This window comes from Rhopalosiphum padi, chromosome 1 (assembly GCF_020882245.1).
Source record: "Rhopalosiphum padi isolate XX-2018 chromosome 1, ASM2088224v1, whole genome shotgun sequence".
NCBI lineage: Eukaryota > Metazoa > Arthropoda > Insecta > Hemiptera > Aphididae > Rhopalosiphum > Rhopalosiphum padi.
Window position 1 is genome coordinate 4,672,965 of NC_083597.1, and position 25,233 is coordinate 4,698,197.

The window sequence follows — 25,233 nt, forward strand, 5'->3', positions numbered from 1 at the left end:
TATTAATAATATATACGCGCGAAAAATACGGGTATGTTGATTATAGAAAAAAAAAAGTATTTTATTATGTTTTTTTTTTCTGGTGGTTTGTAATAATCTTCATCATGGCTGAGTTAATAATAATAATATCTTATCATTTTACCTCTCTACCTCGTGTAGAGTTTACTTATTTTTGACGACGTCGAAAGACAAAGGAAATCTATTCTCTTCGTTTGCATGCAAACAAAACAGAAGTGCGTGTGTAATGAATAATTAAATAACCAAACAGTTTCATTGTAAACTGTTCTGCCGGCTTACATACGCATATAAGGGATGTGTGCAAATTTCGTCTCGTTTTATTACGAGAAACCGTTTAGGATTCGGATAACCCAAAATTTTAAAGACACGGGGCAGCTAGAGCTCTTTGGTAGTGACTAGTGGTAAATGGTTTAGGTCAGATTAATTTGCACGTATTTTCGACTTATGATTGTTTTAACCTCTCCAGTCAGCTTTACAAAATATTTACACTGAGATTGTTTACGTGACACATTCGACGCGAAAATGTAATTCCACGAAAGCTTGAATGTGGAAAGAATAAAAATTATATTTTTTAAACTCGTTTAAAATAATAAAGGTTTTATTATTTTTCGAATCGTTGAAATAAGTTAATTTGTAAAATGCAGTTTAGATTTAAGAACATAAGATGCCTAGTTGTACACGAAACATTTTAAATTTATTCAAGTTGGAAATATACTTTAATTAAAAATACATGGTTTTCAAACAACGATCTCTTCTAGTCTAAACCGAAAGTACTAATAAATTAGGTCAAGAGGTTTGTTAAATTAAAATCATAAAAATAGTTATAAGCCTACGTAGCTTACAGAGATAACAGTAAATTGTTTATAATAAAGGAAAAACAACTACGGTTCGGATAATAAAATATAGAGAATGGGTATAGTTATTTATTATTTTTAATAACATTGATAGTATTAGAAACTTTGACAAAATTAGATTTTGACTAAGTTAGTGTATATTTCGTTGTTTAAACAAATAGTATGTTTCTATCGAAAATAAGTATTAGTTTTATTATTATTATTTTATTGATAATAGTTAAAGAAAACGTTGTCCCATATTTTAAATAAAATGGCTACGGCCAAAAGATTACAGGATAGCGATTTGTTATGATAGTGAATATCAAAGCAATGATAAATTATCACATTTTAAATACGATTAAGTCGATTAAGAGTTGATTTCGATCAAAACTAGAATTTATTGTACTTATCCGGTAGATTTTCTTCACACTTAAAGAAACTTATTGGAATAATTGAAAATCGCCGTTTTAAAAATATACTTTAATTTCTAAGAAATGTCACGAACATGGTACATTGCCTAAATGGAGCTTTTTGAAAATTAATTTTAATTTTTAAAAAATTATTCATAGAAAAGCAGGATGATAATATTATTAATGACTCAATGAAACAAAATAAAAAGGACCACCAGAATTTATATTGAGATGATATCAGTAATAATTTTATAGTTATAAATTTATTGCCTACTATAAAAATAGAATTATTAATGACACATATACGCATTAAACATATTACGACATAAGGAATTTTAAATGTATGTTTTATCTATAATTTTATACAAACTGTTTAGTTTTTACAGCCGTATATACGTTTAGTTACAGAGGTATTACAGCTTTTTATCTTCAACATTTGTATAATTCAGACATAATATGCAAATGCTTTTGTTAAGACTAAATACAAAATAAATAAAACCAAAAAGTTATTTTACTGTAAGGAGTACTTAGAATGCTTATGCCTATAAGCTGTATAATAGTACTATATTGACGACTGAATTATATAATTAGTTAATCACGTAAAATGCATAATATTTCTTTTGATATCTCTTTCGATGGTTATTCATTTATGCGACGAAAAATGTTTATGAGTGGAGTAAACTGTCTACGAAATATTTCATGATTTATATAAATTTTTTTCAAATTTAAAATTAAAGTCCTCGTAAAATGATTCATGCAATTTTGTAATAAACCTTTTTAATATTATTTTATGTAAATCATATAAGTTACCTTGTATTAAGTTTTAAGACCTATAAGGTTAATAAAAATTTTTTTAACCACAAAATATTTTAGGTACGGATTTCGACAAAGTTTGTCAATATGTGAAATTGAAATGCTTAAACAGAAAATGATATAGTTTTATTTTAATAATTGAAAACAAAAATTAAGGAATCGTGTATTAAATAAATATATTTTACTCATAAATAAAAATGTTGCATCCCCCATTCCCAAAATACCAACTAGATCCAATATGCCACTTTAGAATCCATCAATTTTTACTATTTTAAAACATCCATATATAAAATAATAACAATAAAAAAAGAGTTTAGTTTACCGTAAAACCAATATATTTATATTTTCGTTTAGGAACTAAAATAACAATATTTAAATAGAAAAATTCTTCAGATTAAACTTATTAACGTCTTCTAAAACACTTGGATTTTGAAAGTTATTCTATAAAAATAACCGTTTCATTCAACCAGTTATTGCCAATCTATATGAAATATAATATGGTATATATTATGCAAAAAGTTTAAATAGTTATATTATCATATGTACTAAAACTATCAGCTTTGATTTTTGTAAAATATGCTTTCGTGGTAATAGCAAAATATAATTAATATTGTATTTTAATTACTTTCATATCTTTATGGCATTATCAAATGCAATGCATAAAATGGATTTTACAAAGTTATAACAGTAAAACCATTACATTTAATCGCTTTATTGTTTGGTGAGTAAATTATGTTTTGAGAAGAAATCGTAAAGAGTGTGCACTCACAAATAACTTTTAATATAAACGTTTGAAATGTCTAGAATAATAATTTATCTTTTTAAATTTTGATGAAAAATATAGTCGTTCAACACGAATTACCTATCAATAAGGTAAACATAATTGTACTGGAAAGTTGTGAATCATTTATTGGTTTTAATAGTCTTAATATATTATGTTACAATTAATATTGCATTTTATACTTTTTATACGAATTCTATTTCCGTATATTACTTTTACGTATAGACCAGCTGTGGTAAGAATGTGCCATTTCCAAAAGAAAGTAACTTTGATAACGAGAATGCCTTGCATTATGAGCATAGCGATAAAAAAAAAAAAAATAAACAGATTAGTCTTAATGTGTCTTTTTTCTTTTTACAAAAACTTATCTTCAAGAGTTATATAGCTATAATTATAATTGTTCAACTGTTTGGACACCACAATGATTAATGAAAGTTGTTTTCATGTGAAAAAATAAGTAAAAATACACGGTAAAACTCACGCAGAAAAATTGTTCGTACGTGTACCGCGTTATAAAACCATAAACATAAAAACGTTAGTTTTCTTCGGATACGAGTAGTTGGATCTTGGAAAAATATGTATATTTCTCATATTTACCTCTTCAAAGTACACTGTAACAGGACAATGGTGACGCATTATTATATTTGAATACGCATTCGCGATTCAATACGTTTGCCTGTACCTTTATAGTGTCTACCTACAGACATTTACTGTATACGTGGGTGTGGGTAATGCTTAAATAAGTTTTGAACGGTAAAAGTTTTCGCTATAACAAGGTAATACGTTTTTATTGTCTCACTCGAATTTTAAAGTTATCATAACCAAAACGCGTATAATATAATTCATTATCGACGGTATTCTGATGTTCGAAATCACTACGGTTAGTACGTCGAAATAAACAAATACGTGCACAAATACATAAATCACTAAGAAAACTTCAATCTTAAGTCATACTGTTTTGATTAGTTTTGATAGTTTTATATCGTTCGGGGGGAGTTAACTTTAGGTCAATCATAAGAATTCATTCAACACTGACCATTATTACGTTGAAATTATGTTTTATTAACAATACATGTTGTTCGCAGATTAGTGTAACACAAACATGATTACTTTAACACGACGTTATGACAACCGATAGCGATCGTACGTTATGTTATCGAATGTAATGGAGTAGAGTGAAGAGGCAAACGTTGTTTATTTTATTTTTAAAACTTAACTTTAATAAAAATAGTAACATGAATATTAATATTTAAATTAAAAAAACTACAAATTACTTTTTAAGAATCCAACAATTACTATGAAAGTTATTATTTTTATTTTATTATTTAATTTCGGTTACTCGTACTGTATAAAATGTAAATTAATATCGATAATTAAGTTCGGAAAATTATTCGATAAAATTCAAATAGAATATGATGGATTTTATGGGAAAATGGTTTTATTTTTGTATTATCTACGAAAAATAAATTAACTTACTGTGGTATTACTTATTTTTGTTCGGATATCGTAACGGTCTTCATCTGAAATTTATTGATTTTTTATTGAAATCGAAGAGTAGTTCCGGGTTCATAATATTGAACAATGCAGTTTTCAATTTAATGTGAGTGTCACATGAAATGTATATGCAATAAAAGAATACATGCATTGTTTTCACAAAAAAATAAAATAAAAAACATTTTTGTTTTCACCAAATTTACAGTTACTAGTTCTTGTAGGTCTTCGACCTTTTTTCGATTCGCGACCCATTTTGGTGATTACTTTTGTAACGCTTGTCAAACCTAAATGAAAAATAGCTCATCAATCATCATATAATTGGTACTTTTAAGGACTATAAAATTGTTTTATTACTTAGTATGATATTTTTGACTTTTTAATTTAATAATAATAATAATTATTATCAACACTTTTTACTTAGGACTAGATATAAATAATCAAAAATGTCATATTATTAAAATGTCAATGTTTAAAATATTAAAAAAAAACGAAAGTGCAAAGAACCATTATTATATAAAATACAACTGCACATAATTTAATATTTAGTTTTAGGTGGCCCAAACAACACTATAGACACAAAAACTATATTTTATTCAAATTTAATGTTTTTGAATAGGTTTTATATTGATGAGATACACATTTTAATTAAGTGTTTCAATTTCATAAACTACATTTTATTTCACGTACTTGGACGTTCCTTTAATACATTCTTAATGTTTTTATCGCATATTTGAAAAAAACAATTATACATTGTGTATTTTATACAAATTTGTGACTTATGATATAGTTAGATATAGTTGGATATTCGTATTAGGTAGCTGAATCAGATTTCGGGAAACGTCGTAAAAATTGAACGGAGAAAGTAAAGCCAAAATCGAAAAGACCAAATTCAAATAAATGAGAACCACATTCAATTCGCCGCCACTAGAAATCTAATAAATACATTATCCATCTTCGGATTACACAAAGTCCTTACACCGGCCGCCGTTTTGACCTCTAATAGACTCGAAAAAGACGCGTCAATACCCTTTTATAAAATATCGTTTCAGATTCACAATATTTTATGACAACCAAAGGCGGACAAGTTAATGAATACACGTAACTCAATTGTGTTAAGTGAACACGATATCGTTAAGTTAGATGATTCTGCGTCTATCTACTCAATAAGTACTGTTGTTGTATTACCGAGAAACAGAACAGAAACAATATTATTATATTATTGCCTATTATTGTTGTTACGGTATTTGGATTACTTGCATTTAAAACCGCGTACGGTAAAACAATATATATATATTATACATACGTGTTATGAAATATAATGTACACAACCACTAAAACCAAACGATCCAAAAAATATATGTTTTATATTAATAATATCGCGACTTGATAAAATCGACTAAGTCATTTCGACTGTCGATTAAACTATCGTTAAGTGAATTCGATTTTAATTACAGCTAACGGCTGGACGAGTTGTGAAAAGTCTTAAATAAATAAACTCGATATATTTTTTGACCGGTCAATACCCCCCCCCCCCCCCACACACATCTCTCGACACACACGCCCACACACACCTCAAAGGCTCATAATGTTACGATAACAATATTCACAGTAATATATATAGGAATATATAATAATTATAACTTTAATTTATAATTTTATTGTCGTCTTGTGATTAGCGTTGACGCGGACACGGAACGACGGGCACTGGCGCGGGGCGGCGTATAATAACGCGTCGCATTGTTACAGCAGTCACGGTGGTAGTACTGCACTACCCTCGCGCACGGTCGCCACACCGGAACACAGCGACGACGGCGCGAGCGGTGGCCGGTCCCGTCGGTGACGCGACGGCGGGCGGCCACGCGGCGATCGTGCAGCCCGGCGTGAAAGACGATCGGCTTCGAGGACTTGGAGTGGCCGGACGCGTTCGACGAACGGTACTACGATGACGACGTGGACGCGCGCTCGGGGCGGCCGCATGCGCTGCGGGCGGCCGCTATCATGGTGAACAGCAGTGCCGGCCGCACCGCTCTCGCTGGCACCGGGCACTACCATCACCACCACCACCATCACCACCTGCAGCCGCAGCCGACCGGCAACCTACTGCACCACCACCACTACCTGCACCACTTCAACCACAGCAGCGTGTACTACCGCGGCCGCGCGCACCCGCAGCGCCGGCACAACATTCACCACCACCTCGCGGACAAGACGTCCTACTATCACCACAACCATCACCACCACCGGGGCCAGTCACCGTCGTCGCCGCCGCCGCCGTCGTCGCCGTCCTCGTCCAACCGGCCGCTCTACAGACGGGTGTACAACTTCATCCGGCAGGCGTGGACCGGCGTCAAGTTCTCTTTAGGTCAGTCGTGGGTCACCCCGACCGGCGTGCGCCCTTAAGTCGCGCCGCGGGTCCGCGGCTACGTCGTCTGCCGGTCCTGCTCGTGTGGCTTTTATATATTAGATCATACGCATAGCAGTACGAGAGACTTAAAATCCAATTCTAAATATTAAGTTTACAAAACGTTAAGATACGAACACAAGGATATGAACGATTTTAACCCCCCCCCCAAAAAAAAAAAGTTCAAAAATTCTAGATCCGCCACCGACGGATGGTCAGACGATTCGCCGTCGTAGTGATCGTATCGTTTAGTAACGGTGATCTACCCGAAAACGTCCGGAGTTTAGCTCGACTTAAAAGTCATCGTAACACACAATAAAGACGACGTAGACGTGCACCCGCCGTTAGCCCGCTTTCTCGCCGGACGACTTTGGTTTTCGGACCTCCGCCGCGTGTGTTTTACAGTAGTAACCTGCGCCCGTCGGTCGGCCGGTCGGTCGGTTTGACGAGGTTATTCCTTTGACCGTTCCCCCCGACCGATCTTTCACCGTTCCACCTCTGCACGAATTCCACTCTCCATCGTCTTGCATGCACCGAGGACGTTCCCCGCCGTGTGTGTCTCCGCGTATTCGCACAGTTTACTCTGTAATTTAGACGTCGTTGCACCGCTCCGAGCTTTCTTCTCACTACGAACTTTACTTTAGATTGAGTGCTTTTACACTAAAGCCCAATAGAATCGCTACCACGGGAGACATTTTCCACTGGTAAGTTTACCTTCGAAAATAGCATCAAAAAGTAAAACTTTAGGTTTATTTAATTTATTAGAAGCGTTCTGGTATAACCTGATGTAGTTCGTATAGCTAATAATTATCCAAAGAGTATTAACAAAAGAAAAAAAAACAATAATATCAATTTAATATTTTATCGAGTTATTAAAATTTAATTATTTTAATTATAATTTTTTTTTTTTTTTTTTGATATTATCATAAATAATTAATGATACCTGTTGTTGGGTTTTAAATTCTGAACTTAATCATTTATAAGTACGGTAGGTTCTTCAAACTTGGTTCTTTAAAATGTTTCATCAACATATTATAAATTATTCAAAACTTAATGTTAACTAATAATAAGCTGTTCTTAATTTTAATAGAGATTAAAAAAAAAATGTTTAAGCTTATGTAACAAGTTTCAGATTGTATTCGCGTGTGATACAATATTACTATATAAGTTGGGATCGCTTAAATTAACCTTTAAATTAAATTACGAAACTATTATGTATAGACGTGAAACTTAAGAAAAAGAGTACTTAATTTTAAAGTTTTTATAATATCAACTAATTACAGTAGGTACTATTACATAGTTTGGTTTTCTCAAGTAAAAACATTTTGAGTCTGCAAAAGGCATTCGTACAAATTATTATCAAACAAAACTAACTACCGACACAAAACGTACTGATTGTATACTTATATTTATACTCATCCGTACACACGTGCTCGCTCACGGACTAAGACTATAAACGGCAATCAAGGCGCAATGTAAATCCTAATATTTTCTAATCGACTTCACGGGACATATTTTTACTCCTCCACTGAACGATTCCACGCGTAACTTCTCGAGCATAAAATATTGTCGAGCATGAGTATATTTCAACTCGATTTCCCGGCATAATCGGTAATTCTAATAGGATACTCGACGAATATAATATCACATTTAAACCACATTAACCTGCATACGAACGATACATTATGGGTGCCCATTACACGTGGTTTGTGCACATCTGCGGAGAATAATTATAATTGATTTTGTACTAAATTCCACACAGCCTTTGACGTGCAATGCTGTCCTCTGCGTGATTATGTCGTGGTCTTGATTTGAGTCGGTGTTTTATAGTATATAACGTCATTAAAACGATAATCATAATATGTGAGCGCAGATAATATCGACAAAAAATATATCATTTAAAAAAATCTTATTCCGATAAAACAACGAAATCCGATTTTTCCCGCCAACAGTGGTCATAGTTTTATCATTATTACAATTGTTATTGTTACCATTGGTGCACGACGAACCGATGTGATTGGGATATTTCGGAAGTTGCATACAATTTAGTTTATAAATTAATTATACTTGACACCCTTTCATACGCGTAGGTACATAATAATATTATACAATAGCATAACAGTTTCCTACATTGTATGAGAAGGTTGTAACATTTTGTTGTGTTAAATACGTTTATTAATATTTTTTAGCGTTCATATATTTTATATTTTGGTGTATTTATTGTTAATCCAATTAAAATGACATGCATAATTAGAACAGTACAAGTATTTCGTTAAATATTTGTTGTTGTTTATCCACAACAAGTCAAAATTAAATTAAGTTGATCAACAAACCAACTACATATAAGCTGCAATATTTACAATTTCATACCGAATAATAATAATAATAATAATAAATAAAAAAAAAATAATCGTTTATGATTTTTATGACCACTCGTTTAGACCATAATATTTGTTTGGGGTTTGGATAATGTTACGACCGTAATAATTCTGACCAATACCGTTTAAACTCGTGAAATAAAAAAGGTACACATTTAAATCGCGAAAATATAAAAACCACGCCATTTACTACGCAAATTCGTGTATAATTTATTAATATTATTTATTGATTGATTTGAATACTCGAGTCCATTTTATATTCATCGGCGTTTATATACGAGAAAAATAAACGCGAATAAAAAAAAAAACCGACATTTCTATGACCACTTATTACAACAGCTAAACAGTGGCTTATCAGAGCAGATTAAGTTTTTACGTTTTTGCACACATCAAAACCACCGAACAGCACTGGCCCATTACGTAGATTGTTTGGTTATACCTACTATAATATTACAATAATTGAAAGTACGCAGACGCAGCAAAATCACAAAAAGTTAATTTTCCGATATAATAAGATTTCTTTTTTTGTTCCTCCTTCTTTTTTCGCCGAACTGAATATCGCAGCGATGCAAAAAACCATAAAAAAAAAAAAACAACTTAAACACAAGTCGCTATAAGACCGGGGTCGTTGATCAGCGTCGGGTCGTGTCGGGTACGCCTCCCTCTTTTTTCAATATTATAGACTGTTAAGTATAGTCGTAATTTGTGTACGGGCGTCTCGGAGCGACGGTAAGGTCAAGTGTCAATTTATAATAAAATACACTGTTTCAGCATGTTTTACGCCGCTTTTAGTTCACGTCGAAATTATTACCATTTTAGCTTGCACGGCATAAATTATATTCGCTGTATAATATATCGCACAATATTGTTCCGCAAATGTAAAATCGGTCCGCCAATAATAATAATAATAATAATACATTTCACTAATCTTATTATGACGACGTTTTCCCCTTTAGATTCCGAATTTGATGATTTGGAAACACCGCCCAGATACAGACCCGAAAGCGTACAATACTTTTGCCGGACAACGGGTTTCACGGAATCGGAAATCAAAAAAATTTACCGCAATTTCAAGACGGAATGCCCGACCGGACTTATCAAAGAAGACGCGTTCCGCGGCATTTACTCGCAGTTTTTCCCTCAAGGAGGTAACATAAGACGAAAAAGCCCAAATGTGTTTATACCGCAATTGTCATTGATACCGTGTTTATTATTTTATCGCAGCCAACATAAGTCAATACGCTCATTATGTCTTTCAATCGTTGGACCACGAAAGAAACGGAATTCTAAACTTTGAGGTGAGTACCAAAAAAATCGAATTATTTTTCAGTTATTTAAATTAGGCGGTAAAATATTTGTTAGTTCTACATTATATCAATTCGATTTTTTACTTATTGTAGAACCTAGTTATTTAAATACTAATTAAAATTAAATAAAAGTACCTAAATAAAATAATTGATAATTACGTCGCACGTTTTGAAGTTAATCCAACTTGCAATTACGCCACTTTTACATAATTATAAACTTTATACAGGTTTAAATTGGATGGGTCGACTTTAGAAAAATACTTCTATTAGATATTGTATATATGTAGTTAAATAAACAAAACAGTAACGAGTGGCATGAAAGCGTTTTCTAAGTATATATTATTAAAGGTATATGTTTTTTTTTATATGTATATATAAATATAATTTTTTTTAATATGTGAAACTATTGATTTTTATTTTAATTATTAATTTTAAACGTGAAAAATTAATTTCAATATTATACTACTCGTCAAATATCTATATCGTATCCAATCAAAATTTAGTTACACTGGAATTACATTTTGAGTAGATTAATTTTGCGACATGTTGCATATTATTATTATGAGCTGTCCATTAAATTTGAAAGCGATTATTCACCGCACTTCAAAACCGATTCCGAGTAAAGGGTCCAATGCATTTTATATGTAATGACTATAAAGTCATCTGTTTATTTTCGTTCTTTATTTTATTTTTATTGTTTTTTTTCTTCTATTCATTGGAAAAAGAAAATGATGAGTTTTTTTACAATTTTGATATCCAAACACAATCTACATATAATTTCCGCTAGATTGGGTTTGTAACATAAAAAGCGTCTGAAACACTTATACAATCGTTGTTCCTAAATATATTGTATATTCATTGAGAAATAAAACCTTATAAAATCAATTACTTTTTTGTTCTACTAAAAATCTCGAATTATTGATATTATTAAGTACATATTAGTACCATCTTACTTTAAAATAATACAAATTAATTTCCAAGGTTATAAAATATCATGTGATCGTTATTAATGTTATCAATGAGCAATCATTTATATAATATGTTTCATATTTTTTTTTTTTATGGATTTCTTCTTTGTTCATAGTTATTTCAAATTCAGTTGTAATTTAATTTATTAAAACTATTTAAATAATACTCACATACGATAATAAGAAGAACTTAAAAGTACGATTTGTCAATCTGGACGATTCATGTAATATATTGTAAAATTGAGCGTGGTTTATTAATGTATTTTAGTGACGTTGACTATAGTAGCTACAAATGTCTATAGTATTTTTTTTTTCGTGTTATATTATTAACCTACCTAGTAAATTGCTGTTAAGTTTTCAAGAATACGTATTAAAATAAATAGGCTTCCAAGTTTTTATCACAATCTTTGGTTTATAAGATATTTCAAGTTAATATACGAAATTAAATAAGAAAATGTAATAAGACTTTAAAACGACTTATAAGTTGGACATTTTTTTAGTACCGATTTTACCGAAAGTGGAGGAAACGCGTACTAAAATATAAGATTAAGGTATAAGGAGGTAAAAGATTATGCGGCGGCAAAGACGATTTTTTTTGACGAGTTTTGATTGGATGATAAAAACTATTGTGGATTTTCTCTCCCCCTTGTGTTCTTAAAATATTTTTTGTCTTGGTATAGATAATAATTTACTGGAGTTATTTATTGCACGTACAGCGAATTAAATTAAATTTTTAATTGATATGTGAAACCGTTCCTTTTATAATCTGTTGTATCGACTTTGGTTGTCAGATTATGTTATATATTTGCATAATAAAAGGAAGTTTAAGCTGTAAGTGTTCAATATCTGCGTTCAACGCCATTTGTAAAAATATAGATATTGTATGTTATGCTTTATTAGTATAGTAATACAAAACAGAACTATTGCATATCAATTATGTTTCATTTCAATTAATAATATTTATTATTTATTTCAATGATTTTTGTACATTTTTTCATTAGAATTAAAAATATAACCATGGATCATTTATTTATATTCAGATTATTATCAAAAAGGATATTTTCATTGTCTAGTGTATCAATATTTTAAAACGACAAAATATTTTAATTTTGAATTATATTTATTAATTGAATGCCATTTTTAACTAATGTGATTTAAAAACTATAAATTCCAGGTTTTTATCGTTTGTCAATGATATTTGTCCACCATTTTCCCTGAATGAATTCATAATTTATGAAAGTTATCAGTCAAAAACATTTAGCTATGACATTGAGTGTATGAAATATATACCATTTTAATGATATATTTTATGTTTTAATGTTAATATTCGTTACATTAAACTAATTCGGTAGTTAGGTGCATTTAGTTATTGTGCTTTAAGCTTTTAATACGATTGATAAATTTGAATTAATTATAATACATATGACCAAATGCATTGAAACATAATTACAATTTAAAAACGAAATTCTTCAAATTATCATTCATATATATATTATTAATATTTATTTCAAAACTATCTTCACTGGAAATTATACCTTCAACAACTAAAAAAAAAAAAAAACAACAACGCGTGTATAATATTTTTTCGCAGTTTTTATTTTATTATTATTTTGAGTATTACAATTTATAACTTAATGGTTTGATTAAAAAATAAAAACAATATATTAAATAACAAATACTAAATACAATTTTTTTTCAAACAAGATTTTAGATTTATATTTTATATTTAACTTATATATATATTAGTAATTTAGACTGTACACAAATAAAGAAATGCATTGCAACGCACATGCACAATAAACTACGTGAATCAAAAGTTTCGAACGAATTTATGAAAAATATTAATGTTCCATTAACCAAATAAAAGTACAAACGTCAAAAGATTAAATATTTACCTTTTCCATTATGTTGTTGACTACAAAGGATTTTTTTTTTTTTTAAGAGCATAAAAAAATCTAGATTCCTTTTTTCGAAGCGACACTACGAAATAATGTTTATTTCAATCTAAACAATATATTTTAATGTTTTATTAATCTTGCAAACAACTCGTTTGAAAATATTTTATCATCATATTGATGTATTATGAATATTTACCAACATAAATTAGTGAAATAAAAACATTTACAATTCCATTAAATGTACAGGTTAAATACCTAATTACAGTTGCTAAATATATAATTATTATTAATTTACGTTTAGAGAAGCATATAAATAACATTCTTTCAATGTATTATACTCCAATGATTAGGTAGTTAAGTCTATATAGTATATATAATTTTCAATGTATTCAAATTCTGATTTTTTGTACAAATTTCTGTTTTTTAAATGAGAATCGTCATTTTTAATGTGAATTATTTAGTGGATAATTACTTTGAAAACGTTGATGTACCTAATTAAAAAAATAACTAGTACTATTTTAATTATTAAAACATTTATATTAACGATAATACTACATGGGTACCCATATATTATTCCATTATATTCTAACAACAATACCGATTATGTAGCGCGTATATTAAGTATTACTCTAACTAATCAATGCTCGAAGTATAAACATGAAAAAACATTAATATGTCTATTAGGAATTGTTTGAATTTAAATTTAATAATCGCGGTGTTGTCCAAATTCGACTTAAAAAGCGGGCAAAACGCGTTTGTATATTCCTACGTTCGTTGTCGATTTTTTCGTCTTGTACTATATTATTAACTCGAATCCACTACTCGCTCCAAAATAGTTTCTTGGCACCTTCCAATTTCCGATATTGGTATCTGTGTATTATTATTTCACGAAAACAACAATCGTTTCAATTAGAATAATTGAATAGCGTGGTATATATTAACATTAATTATTATGTAACAATGTTATACCGAATATATTGTTATTTGTAATATTATGGTAGAGCGTGTGTAACGTAAGATCGTACACGTATCTCTAGTGATTTCTACTAGAAACTTGTATATGAATAATATTATTTAATTTTATGAAGAATTGGTTGAAACGAAATTTTCGGAAACCGTCTATGCTGTTGTGTCGTCGTACTTAGATTATTAAAAGTATGGGCAGATATTAACCGTCAATACAAGAACGCACGAGTAATGTGAGAACGATCGACATCGATTGATTTCTTGAATTGTACAATACACATTGAGTATGAAAAAAATGTCATGTTTCATTAATTAATTTTCGTTATGCTAGTATATAGTATTATAGTTACACCCATGCAGTTCAGTTCAGTTCAGTTTTTTTTTTACAATCTGTATAAATAACAAAAATACAATAATAAGTAATACATATAATAAATTTACACGGGGCTTGACGGTTTGAATGAAGGCCCCGTCCAGTGACGCTACTTCAGCTTGCATGAGTTTTTTTTGTTGGTTTTTTAGTACTTTACACCGAAAACTATTCGTTTAGGAGATCGTGTGGCCAATTACGCTTTAAGCTTCAGGATGGATTATCTGGGATAGTGCGAGAGGATAGATTTGATATTAGAGGATTTGTGTGAGCCAACGTGTTGGAGTGGAATTTTATATAGTGAATGGAAGCAAGTTCAGAGAGAGTAGGAATTTTAAGATAATTATGAAGAATTTTATTGCTAACGTACCATTGAGCTTTGGTTAATAAACGTATGTTTATAGACTGAAAAGATTGAAACAATATTAGATTTGAGACTTTGGTCGATCCCCAAATTTGGATGTCATATAAGTCATCGCATGTCGAATTAGACCAATTACCTACGTCAAATTAAAAAAAAACTTTTTTTAAGACATAAAAGTTAAGGAAAAATTCTGTATTGATCGGCACTATAACCAGATAACGTCCAATAAATATATTGTAAAACCAATCTAAAAAAACCTATACTTATTCATGTTAGTGATATAAAGCAGTAATAATAATTACATTTAAAAATATATTTTTCTTACATGTATTAACTAAATTAAAAAAATACATATTATATCTTAAAATATTTAAAATATTATACATACTAATCTATCAAAAACTAAAAAATATTAATGTTATTTAACATGCGTACAGTTGGATAACATTTATCCGTAGAAATAGAGGTATTTTTGACATAACAGTTATAAAATTAATACAATTTTGAAATAATACCAACTAGTATAATACGTAACGATCTGTAAATTATTTATACTTATTAGTTACTAGTCTTATTAGTTGATTTAAATAATCGGTCATGTCCAAAACCGAACTTGAACGTCACTTTTTATTACAAATCTTAAATATGTGATTATTAAAGTTTAATAGCTTTTTTAAAACTATGATAATAAAATATGTAATAAGTAGGTATACTAAAAAAAAGTCGTTTAATTTTTGTACTTAATTCATACAAAAATAATTATTTTCCCTTTTTTATTGTTTATCTATTTATCGTCAATTCTGTAGACAGTTTTTTTGTGTATTGAATAATTAAATGAAGTCAAAGTGACTAATTACTGTCTTCGATTTATAACTGCGCACTAGGCCGTAATAACTCGCACGCGAAAAGTCCGGATAATAATATTATAGGGATTACCAGATCCGCAATACCGTCGTGTCGCCCGACGCGCAACAAGTCGCGTCTCGACCTTTCGTGCGGTACAATATAATAATAATATTACGAGGCATACGATTATATCGTATAAAATATAATATAAAAACAGTTCACCAGTGTCCGCGTGTACGTTTACGCGTTTTTCACCATATTCGTCCGCAGAGTTTTACGGGTGAAACGCCGCCGCAATGAGCGTTGCCGCATTACACTGGCTATATAGCGTCGTTATTATTATATAGGTACAGGTACGATTCTTATTTTCGAAAATCCGACTCGACCATTAGTCCCCGCGATCTCGGTGTAAATAGACGCTCATCGGAGTTCAGTCATCCCTAACACCGGCGGATGGAACGGACACGAAACCCATTAGCCGAAAACCGCTCATATACGCAGAATATATATATATATATATTGTATACATATTACACACACACGCATATAATATTATGTATATGTATAATACTACCGGCTAGTACTAAGCCCGTATCGAGTTAACTTTTCAATCGAGTCCTTATTATATATAGTGCGTTATAATGTACATATATATACAGGGTGATTCACCGAGCGTGTGCTCTCGCCCCGGATTTCGCTCTAATATAACGGATTAATACGACGAAACGATTCAATATACTTATTACAAACATTTAAATGATGTAATTATTTCTTTAGATCTTTGCACTTTAGCAGCCACTTAATCTAGATTTCGCTCGATACGCTCTATAACCTCTCTACTCGATTTTTGACCGCCGCCGGATTAAGAGCGAATATCGCATTTCGAGGTATTAATAAAGATCAAACCAAAGTCGTTTAGTATTAAACGAAGAAATAAAAAAACGTGAAATAATATATTATAAAAACCGTTTGATATATCCTATAAACCGCAAGTGTCACATTTTCGTTTAAGGACTGTAATTTCGCTGGATGGGACTATGATATATATATATTATAATATTGCTCTAGCAAATACCAACGGCAGTATGATATATATTATGCATTGCAAAAACATGTAACGCGAATAAGGCCCCGAGCAAAGTATATTATTGAAATGTTGGATCAATGTACGTGATTTCACATCACAGCGACATAAATACACAAACTATAGAAACTTTTCGGTTACCGGTCGATCAACAATGACACCCACATTAGGATATTGGAACTCGGTACTCGGCGCATATAATATTATAATATGTACATCCATTAAAGTATTATTACGATTCGTACAACGGCGTACAATTTAGTGTAAGGAGTCAAATTATTCAGCTATATTATACAAGTTATAATGTGTAGATTGATTCCTCGTTTTAAAAATGTGTCTACATTTAAAAAAAATAAATTTAATTAAAAAAAAAAAAAATAATTAATTCATCTCCGATTGCAAATCAAAATATATGACGCAAATTCGTTTTATTATTCAAAACTACGTACACTTACATAAATTTACCGGTACAATGTAAAGCGATTACTTTTTTGCTCCATTATAATATATGTTTCATTTTTTCAAAAGTGAAGTTTAATGAATAATATTGTAGATATTATTATGAACCCAATACATATTGTATACAGTTTATCTATGAGAACCATGTAAATTCACACTGTTTAATATGTATATATGTATATTAATTTATGTACGAGTATATGATATAACATATTGTTACGTAAACAATAAAGTATTTTTTATTTTTTGAGTCAACTCCATGTTTTACAACTATAAGTATTTTCGATTATTTCGTATTGTTTTTCAACCTTCTACTTTTTTTACTTCGAAAATGTTGTCGGTTAGGTGATTTTCATCACGCACCACATATTTGTATATATAGCTTACTGTTATTTTTTAAAAACATTACATTAATATAATGTGTTTATTTTAAAATACATTATTTTATATTTTATCTATTTTTCCACAGAATCTTAACACTATGCAAGAATGGATAATATTGTAATATACATAGTGTTATCTAAAATTATAATATATGTATTGGTAAAAGCTTTTTTGTTTATTTTAATATTATAATCTTACTTTTCGTTTTGGAGTTAAAAAAGCACTCATAAATATTATAAAAATTATTAATAGACTTTGGCTACACATAAAACATATTACAGTTTATCGCACATTAAAATATAAAATTTAAACGAACAAAATCTCAAACTATAAAACAATTTAATAATGTTTATTACATACCAAAATATTGAAAATTATTAACATAATGAAATATGAAATATTTATTGTTTCAGAATAAAAAATTAACCATGTTTGAAGCGGAATCATAGATAATATAAAATAACCTAGCCTATAAGTTTTAAAACACATAATGGATTTTTTGGGAAACAATTTTTAGAATATTAAAAATTTAAAAATGAAATACAGTGCGTCAATAGTTTTAAATTTTCATAAAGTTTCAAAAGCAGCATGTCATTACGTATAACAAGTCATTTTTTTTTTTTAAAGTTTTTGAGTAGTTTTAACGAAAAAAAATATAAAAACCTAGAATGTGATTGGGAAAAAATATAAAAAAGTTAATTTTACAGTAGGCGTCTCGTTATTTTAACAAAATCTTGTACATTATTTCGATTAAACCCAGCTGCGTTTGCATTCGTTCTTCAAATCCAATGATTTATCACTGATTTAAAATTTTTAAGAAACTTCAGTCCGTGATCAACCCAACTCGTGTATCTCAATTTTCCAGATACCGTGGTTATCAATCTTAATTGCGTTATTATTTATTATAAAGGAAACGAGTTGATATTATGTTCGTTGATAAATATTGGATCATATAATTTTCGACAACGCAACGGACGTCAGATCGTATTATTATTTTTTATTACTGGTAATATTTCGGGGCTTAAATAATAAGATTATGTTTAAAATAATTAGTGGAAATAAATTCGCGTGAGGAGTTGAACGCGATGAAAAATCGTTCAACAACCGGGTCGTGTTACCGAGTGAAAATTACCTCGGAGTTGTGCGTTATATAATAAGCTCGCGTTTAAACCATAATAATTATTATCAGGTGCCGGGAACCGTTACGTAAGCTTGTCAAGTGTTTCTATTGAGTTGGATCGAAATTACTGTGTCCCGGCACTGCACCGGTTGTACCATTCGCCCTATTTATCCGGTGCCGAGTCGGTCGTTTAAACAACGTATAAATAATAGCGGTGCGTCAAAAGTTGTGTGCGCGAACGTCGTCGCATAAAATTATTATTATAACTACGTATAAACTCGAAAACGGTAAACACAATCGTTTTTTTTTTTTTTTCTGAACGAATATACAATTTATGTAAATATGTTTTACCGACTGCGGTTTTAATGTTGTACTTTAATACATATCAATTGAAATATATAATATACATAATAGTTGACTCGATAGTCCCGTGCAAAAACTTTTAAAAGTTAACCGATCGATATTTTTTTTACTTGATATTGGTATATACGCTTATACATTTATATATATTTTATACATTTTCCATTTGCATGGGTAAATTTTCGATATTTTTCGTGTTTTGTACACGCGAATTTTTCTTGTAACATCAATAGATCGTACATTATACGCTCACATCAGTTCGTCAAACGCCGCACAAGAGTACAAATCCATGTTCAGCCGTCGTACCGTGAAATGATGAAATTCCTTTCATTTCGAATTTCTCATTGACACGTATAATACTATTGATTGTATTTCGTTTGGTGCCGGTAAAATTACTATATGGTATTATTTATAATATTTATTATTTTTATTAATGCATAACATACATGTGCAATATTACACGGCACTCAGAATAAAATTTTTAAAACATTTTATCTCCAAACTTTTAAACAAAATATATTTTGTATTTTTTAATCATAACCAAATTTTATTTGATTTAATCGATAATTTTAAAATATTGCGAAGACGTTTGAACAGATAGTTTCTTTACTCACTGATTTAGTTTATTTTTTAAATTTTGTTTTACAATTCACGATGTACAATAACTAATACACAATCACTTGTTAGTTTCAAATGAATTTGTACATTTTATTTTTACATTATATATTACACTTTTAATGTAAAAAAAGGTAGTATTATCATCACACCGTAGTAATACTGTGACATAAATCGTATTTTATTTTATTTGTAGATAATATGGTTGTCAGCTGCACAATGCATATTCAGATACAAAATAGTATAATAATATAATAATTTGTGTACAATTTCTTTGTTGGAATTGATGTGGTATTTTTTCGCTACAAAAAAAAAGTCTTATGTCGATTGTTCAAATTAGTCTAGACATTTCGTAAAATCAGTGGTTTTATAGCATTCAAATAAAATAAAATATCTCTATTTTTTCGGTAAAAAAGAGAAAACGAAATAACAACACTAAAACGTAGTTGCCAAAAAAAATTAATGTTACCTGTGAGTTTAGAGTATATTTTTTCTTTTATTCTGCCCTCAGGTATTAGATTATTTTCGTACACATATAGGACAAAGTCTAAAAATAACGATTTATTATAATACATATTTTTTTTCGTACGTGATATCTCCTAGTGCAGCGTATGTGTTTCCTCTGCTGAGAAGCTAAAAATATTTTCTTCTCTCAGAGTTGGAGTTACGGTTTCTCGTGTGTTATGATGTTTTATAAAATATGTCTCGATTTATTTTAATTAATACATCCATTAAATATTCATATTATATTTTACTACTGGGACGAGACGCATACTTCAACTGTATCCATGTACCGTACACAAGTAATTTCGTATTTCATGAATCGTGCGATGTGCGAATAGTTATGCGTATACACTTCTGATGTTACTGCATGAGTCCATGATGACGATAAAATGAAACTATTTTTTGTTTTATAACGTATCTTCTCGTCGGTATGTTTATTTTGCAATTATGTAGTTAATAGTTGTGTACTTTTTACGTATTCTCATCACTTACTCGCACACAACATGTTATATCATTCTTGAATTTTTAATTAATATAATCAATATTTAATAAAATAATAGAAATCATAAATATTATTATTTATAATAATAATAATTATTATTATTTATTTATAATTTTTTCTATTGGAAAAACCAATTCATGACAGCGCTGTGCCTATATTGCCTACCCTCTGTGCCGTTTGTATTAATGAAATAATAATAATAATTATGTCAAAGTAATAATAGTAATAATATTATTGTATTATCATATTAATATATTAACAATTGTTTAAACTATATAACTAAATACTGAAACTATAAAAAAAAAAATTAAAAAATTAAAAAAAATTGCTTAATACTTGCAATTAAACTATTAGGTATTTGTATTGAGTATTCGTTTACCTATTGGCTATTAATAAGAACTAATATATAGTGTTTTTATTTTTAATAGTATATGACGTACTTTGTGCAAGACATTTTTATCATCTACGGGGAAAAAAAAATTAAATACAAAAAATATAGTTTAACAGGTCTACACAATAAACTTTTACCTAAAATTATTTTAATGTTTTTAAATATGTGTATACAATAATATGTGCCGTGGGATATAATATGATTATTTTCGTTTGCGTTAAATACGGAGTGTCATTAACAAATATACAATTTTTAACGTTCAGCTATTACTATTATTTTGCCACACATTGCTGAAACGTGAACGTACAAAATGATACATTATACGTATTTTTGTTTCACTGATCTCTGTTTCTGTCACACTAGTAAATTGAACGCTTACCGTAAATAAATTTCTATTTTTTCGCTCGCCATCGTCTGCAACACGATATGTAATATAGTGCTATGACGGACGCGTATATACAGCATCATATTTTTATCACTTGGTCGAAACTCTATTAAATAAGAAGAACCAACGGCGATTGTTCACACAATATTTTGCTATTATGCCAATTTTTTTTTTTTTCATTATTCGATAACTGTTATCGTGCAATTTTTGTACACGCGATGCGGGAGGATGTATATGATGTAGTGTGTGCAGTGCTTACTGTGTAAATCACTCTTTTGGATCGCGTGTGATTTATCACAAAATATTCGATGAATGTGTTTGCCCGCCGTGTTAAAGCAGTCGACGCAAATTATGTTCTATGTATTATACATCTATAATCTAAAATATGCAAATAAATAATAATAATAATAAAAAATTATACTATAATATTATGCACAGATATGTTATTATAATGTTACGCAACCAGCTGTCTGTAGAAATAATTCTGGGATGTACATTTTTAAAATAATATTATTTTAATAATTCAACTCAAAAACTACATATTTTATTATTAATATTTTTTTTTAATATACCATTTTTAGTTATAGTATTTATGTAATCGAGTTATTAATTTTACAACCAGAATCTAAATATTTAATATAATAACGATGACTTCAAATTAAAAAAAAAATTGAAAAATATTTTTTGAAAATATGAGTGTTTGTTATTAAAATGATCATCCCCTTATTATAATAATTAATGGATCATGTATTTTTTATATAATAAAAATATATTAGTATATGGCTACGCGCTAATGTATAGGTTTATTGGGGGCAAAGCATTTATGATTTATCAAAACGTTTATTTAAATTATCGTTATGAAATATTTATGATCTAATTTATTTACTCTGTGAATTTAGGGTTAATTTAAGTTTTACATCAACCCGTCAACGCGATTCTTTTGAATTCAGTCGTGTGCACGTGCTTCATTGTGACGGGTTATGAATATATTCACCAAATATTAAATCTACTATAATTTAAAAACACTAAACATGGAACAATATTCTTATGCTACGTTTCCTGATAAATCGTTAAATAACGATATAAGTGATTCTTTCGTATTTTATTCTCACCCAAATATATATATATATTTATACACAAAAAATAATAATTATAATTATTATAATATGTGTGTATTTAATATTTTCTTTCTCCGTATTTTATATAATTTATCACTGTTATTTATTTGCTGAAAATTGGGCTGACGCCTGTAATTATTATTAAATGAATAAATCAATATTATACATTTATTATTTTACACACAAAGAGTATTCATAATATACATTTTGTATTTCGAGTGAATATTTATTATTTTTATTTTTGTTTTTAAATGCATAACTCATTTCATATTATATTAGTACAATTGTATGTAGAGCATTGAAGTGGTGCCCTATAAATGTATTGAGATTATAAATATTTTATATAATAAAACGTGCGATTTCTTTGGAAGAATTTTGGTAGTTGAATTTTGGTCTACATCACCGAAAATCCGCTCAGTGCGTTACAACAATATACACACCTATAATATACGTGATACGATATTTTTAAATGGAGAATTTAGTACTCGAATTATATGTAAGAGAACGAGGCATATCGTACTAATGTAATATATATTGTATATTATAATAACCTGCAGCTAGAATGGCAATACTTGTGTGTATACTTATATAATATATAGGCTTTATTATAAGAGCGCAAAGACGGCCAACGGATAGGACATTTAATTTATCGTCGGCAATTTATCACGAATAAACACTTCCCAAAAATAATCAAGTATATAATATATATATATATATATATATATATATATACAGGGCGATTTCATAAGTATGTTCACCCCATTTTATTATTTAATAATGCATTTATTCAAATTTTGTTTTTTTGCGATCCTTGAGTTCATTTTAATACTTGAAATTTGAGCGAGCCATTTCTAAGTTATTAAACAGTATCTGCAGGTACTAATGAAACTAATAATTGTTGAACACAAAAAAAAAAAATATTATATTATATTATTCTTATAATAATTTATTCCATATTAACCTATTTTCATGGACTATTATCATTTGATTATATTTAAAAGTTGAATAACTTATAGAAACAATCCATCAGATTTTTTTTATTCGCCTTTATAATTACATACACATTTTCAAAAAAAAATCCTAAAAAATGTTCCGTAAAATTATTGTTGTTAAAACAAAATGATTCCACCGCTATAAGAGTTATAAGACACTCCCTTAAATCACGTACAATTCTATAAGTATTTAAAAAAAAAAAATTTAATACACTCTTAAAAATTATAAAAATCATAAACGAGTTCGTTATTTTGTAATGAATACTAAGGTGTGATCACAACTGAGGAATCACCCTGTATATAATTGGCTGACACGCCTACATATTATTATTATTATTATTATTATTTGCTTGCCGCCGCTAAAGGTTTCATTTGAAGCACAATCGCGCATGGTGGTGGAGTTCGTTTACAGCCCACGGGGTTTAGTATTAAATTAAAGCTGTCCCACAGCGCTACTGCCACTATTACATATATATATATATATATATATATATACATATATAATATATACATACACGTATAGCATCGGTAGCGACGGCAACCTAAGTATGTCTCCGGATTTTCCACTTAAAATTACCTCTGGAATTTTAAACAGAGCATAATATATTATATATTTTATGCACTATGTTTAGTTATTTTATTATGATTATTTTTTTTTTTTTATTTTAAAAGACTCTCCATCGCTGACCCAGGCCGGTGCACGGTTCGATATTACCAACTATGTAAAGTATTCCCATCCGTCGACACGGCTTATTATCATTATGACTGAGCCGAAGTCAAAATGTTGCCTCGGTACATTAGGCATAGTATTATGTTTGTATAATATGTATACTATATATATATATTATATTATATTATTACCATATCGTTTCGTCGAGAGTAATAGTATTTAATTACTCGCGGGAATGGAATACCTACGTGATGTATCTAATTAAAAACGATATCGCATTGCTGCAGATTAATAATAATAATAACGGCAGTAATAATAATAGTGATATGTTCTTTAAACTCGGCGTAACGCTTTACAATCCCACCGTCGCATCTAAAAACGATCGTTTAAAATGAACCCGACTGGGTTGCAATTTGACTTCATTCGAATGTACTCTCGTAATAATACGATAAATTACGTTTCAACCGGGTCGCGAATTGTTTTAGCATAAGGTTTTGTGCGTGAAAATTGCAATTGACAAAACTCGACTAAAATGTGTACCTATATTGTTATAATTGATTATATTATAGTCTTGAGCCCGTTTAATTAACCTGATCGAACCTATATTGTGGCTATATAATAGTGTAATTTGTTATACCAATATGCTATTTTTTTATTACATTTACATAGATTAATAAAGGAAAAAGCACAGTTAGACCATTTGGAAAAAATCTCGACAAAAACGTACGAACTGTTAGCCGTTTGGGCAAATTAAAGTTTTTATAATATCATTTCGAATTCATAATAATATTCGTTTTTTGAC

The 25,233-nt window shown here is 29.4% G+C and overlaps 1 protein-coding gene across 2 annotated transcripts in view; it reads left to right on the forward strand.

Moving 5' to 3' along the window:
• Positions 1-25,233, forward strand: part of LOC132932180 (Kv channel-interacting protein 1-like) — a 131,198-nt gene that overhangs the window by 46,099 nt on the left and 59,866 nt on the right. For both annotated transcript variants that reach the window (XM_060998427.1, XM_060998426.1), the window contains exons 2-4: positions 6,026-6,711; positions 10,085-10,276; positions 10,353-10,426. In XM_060998427.1, the coding sequence (XP_060854410.1) occupies positions 6,348-6,711; positions 10,085-10,276; positions 10,353-10,426 (630 nt within the window). In that variant the 5' untranslated portion in view covers positions 6,026-6,347. The remainder of the gene's footprint in view (positions 1-6,025; positions 6,712-10,084; positions 10,277-10,352; positions 10,427-25,233) is intronic.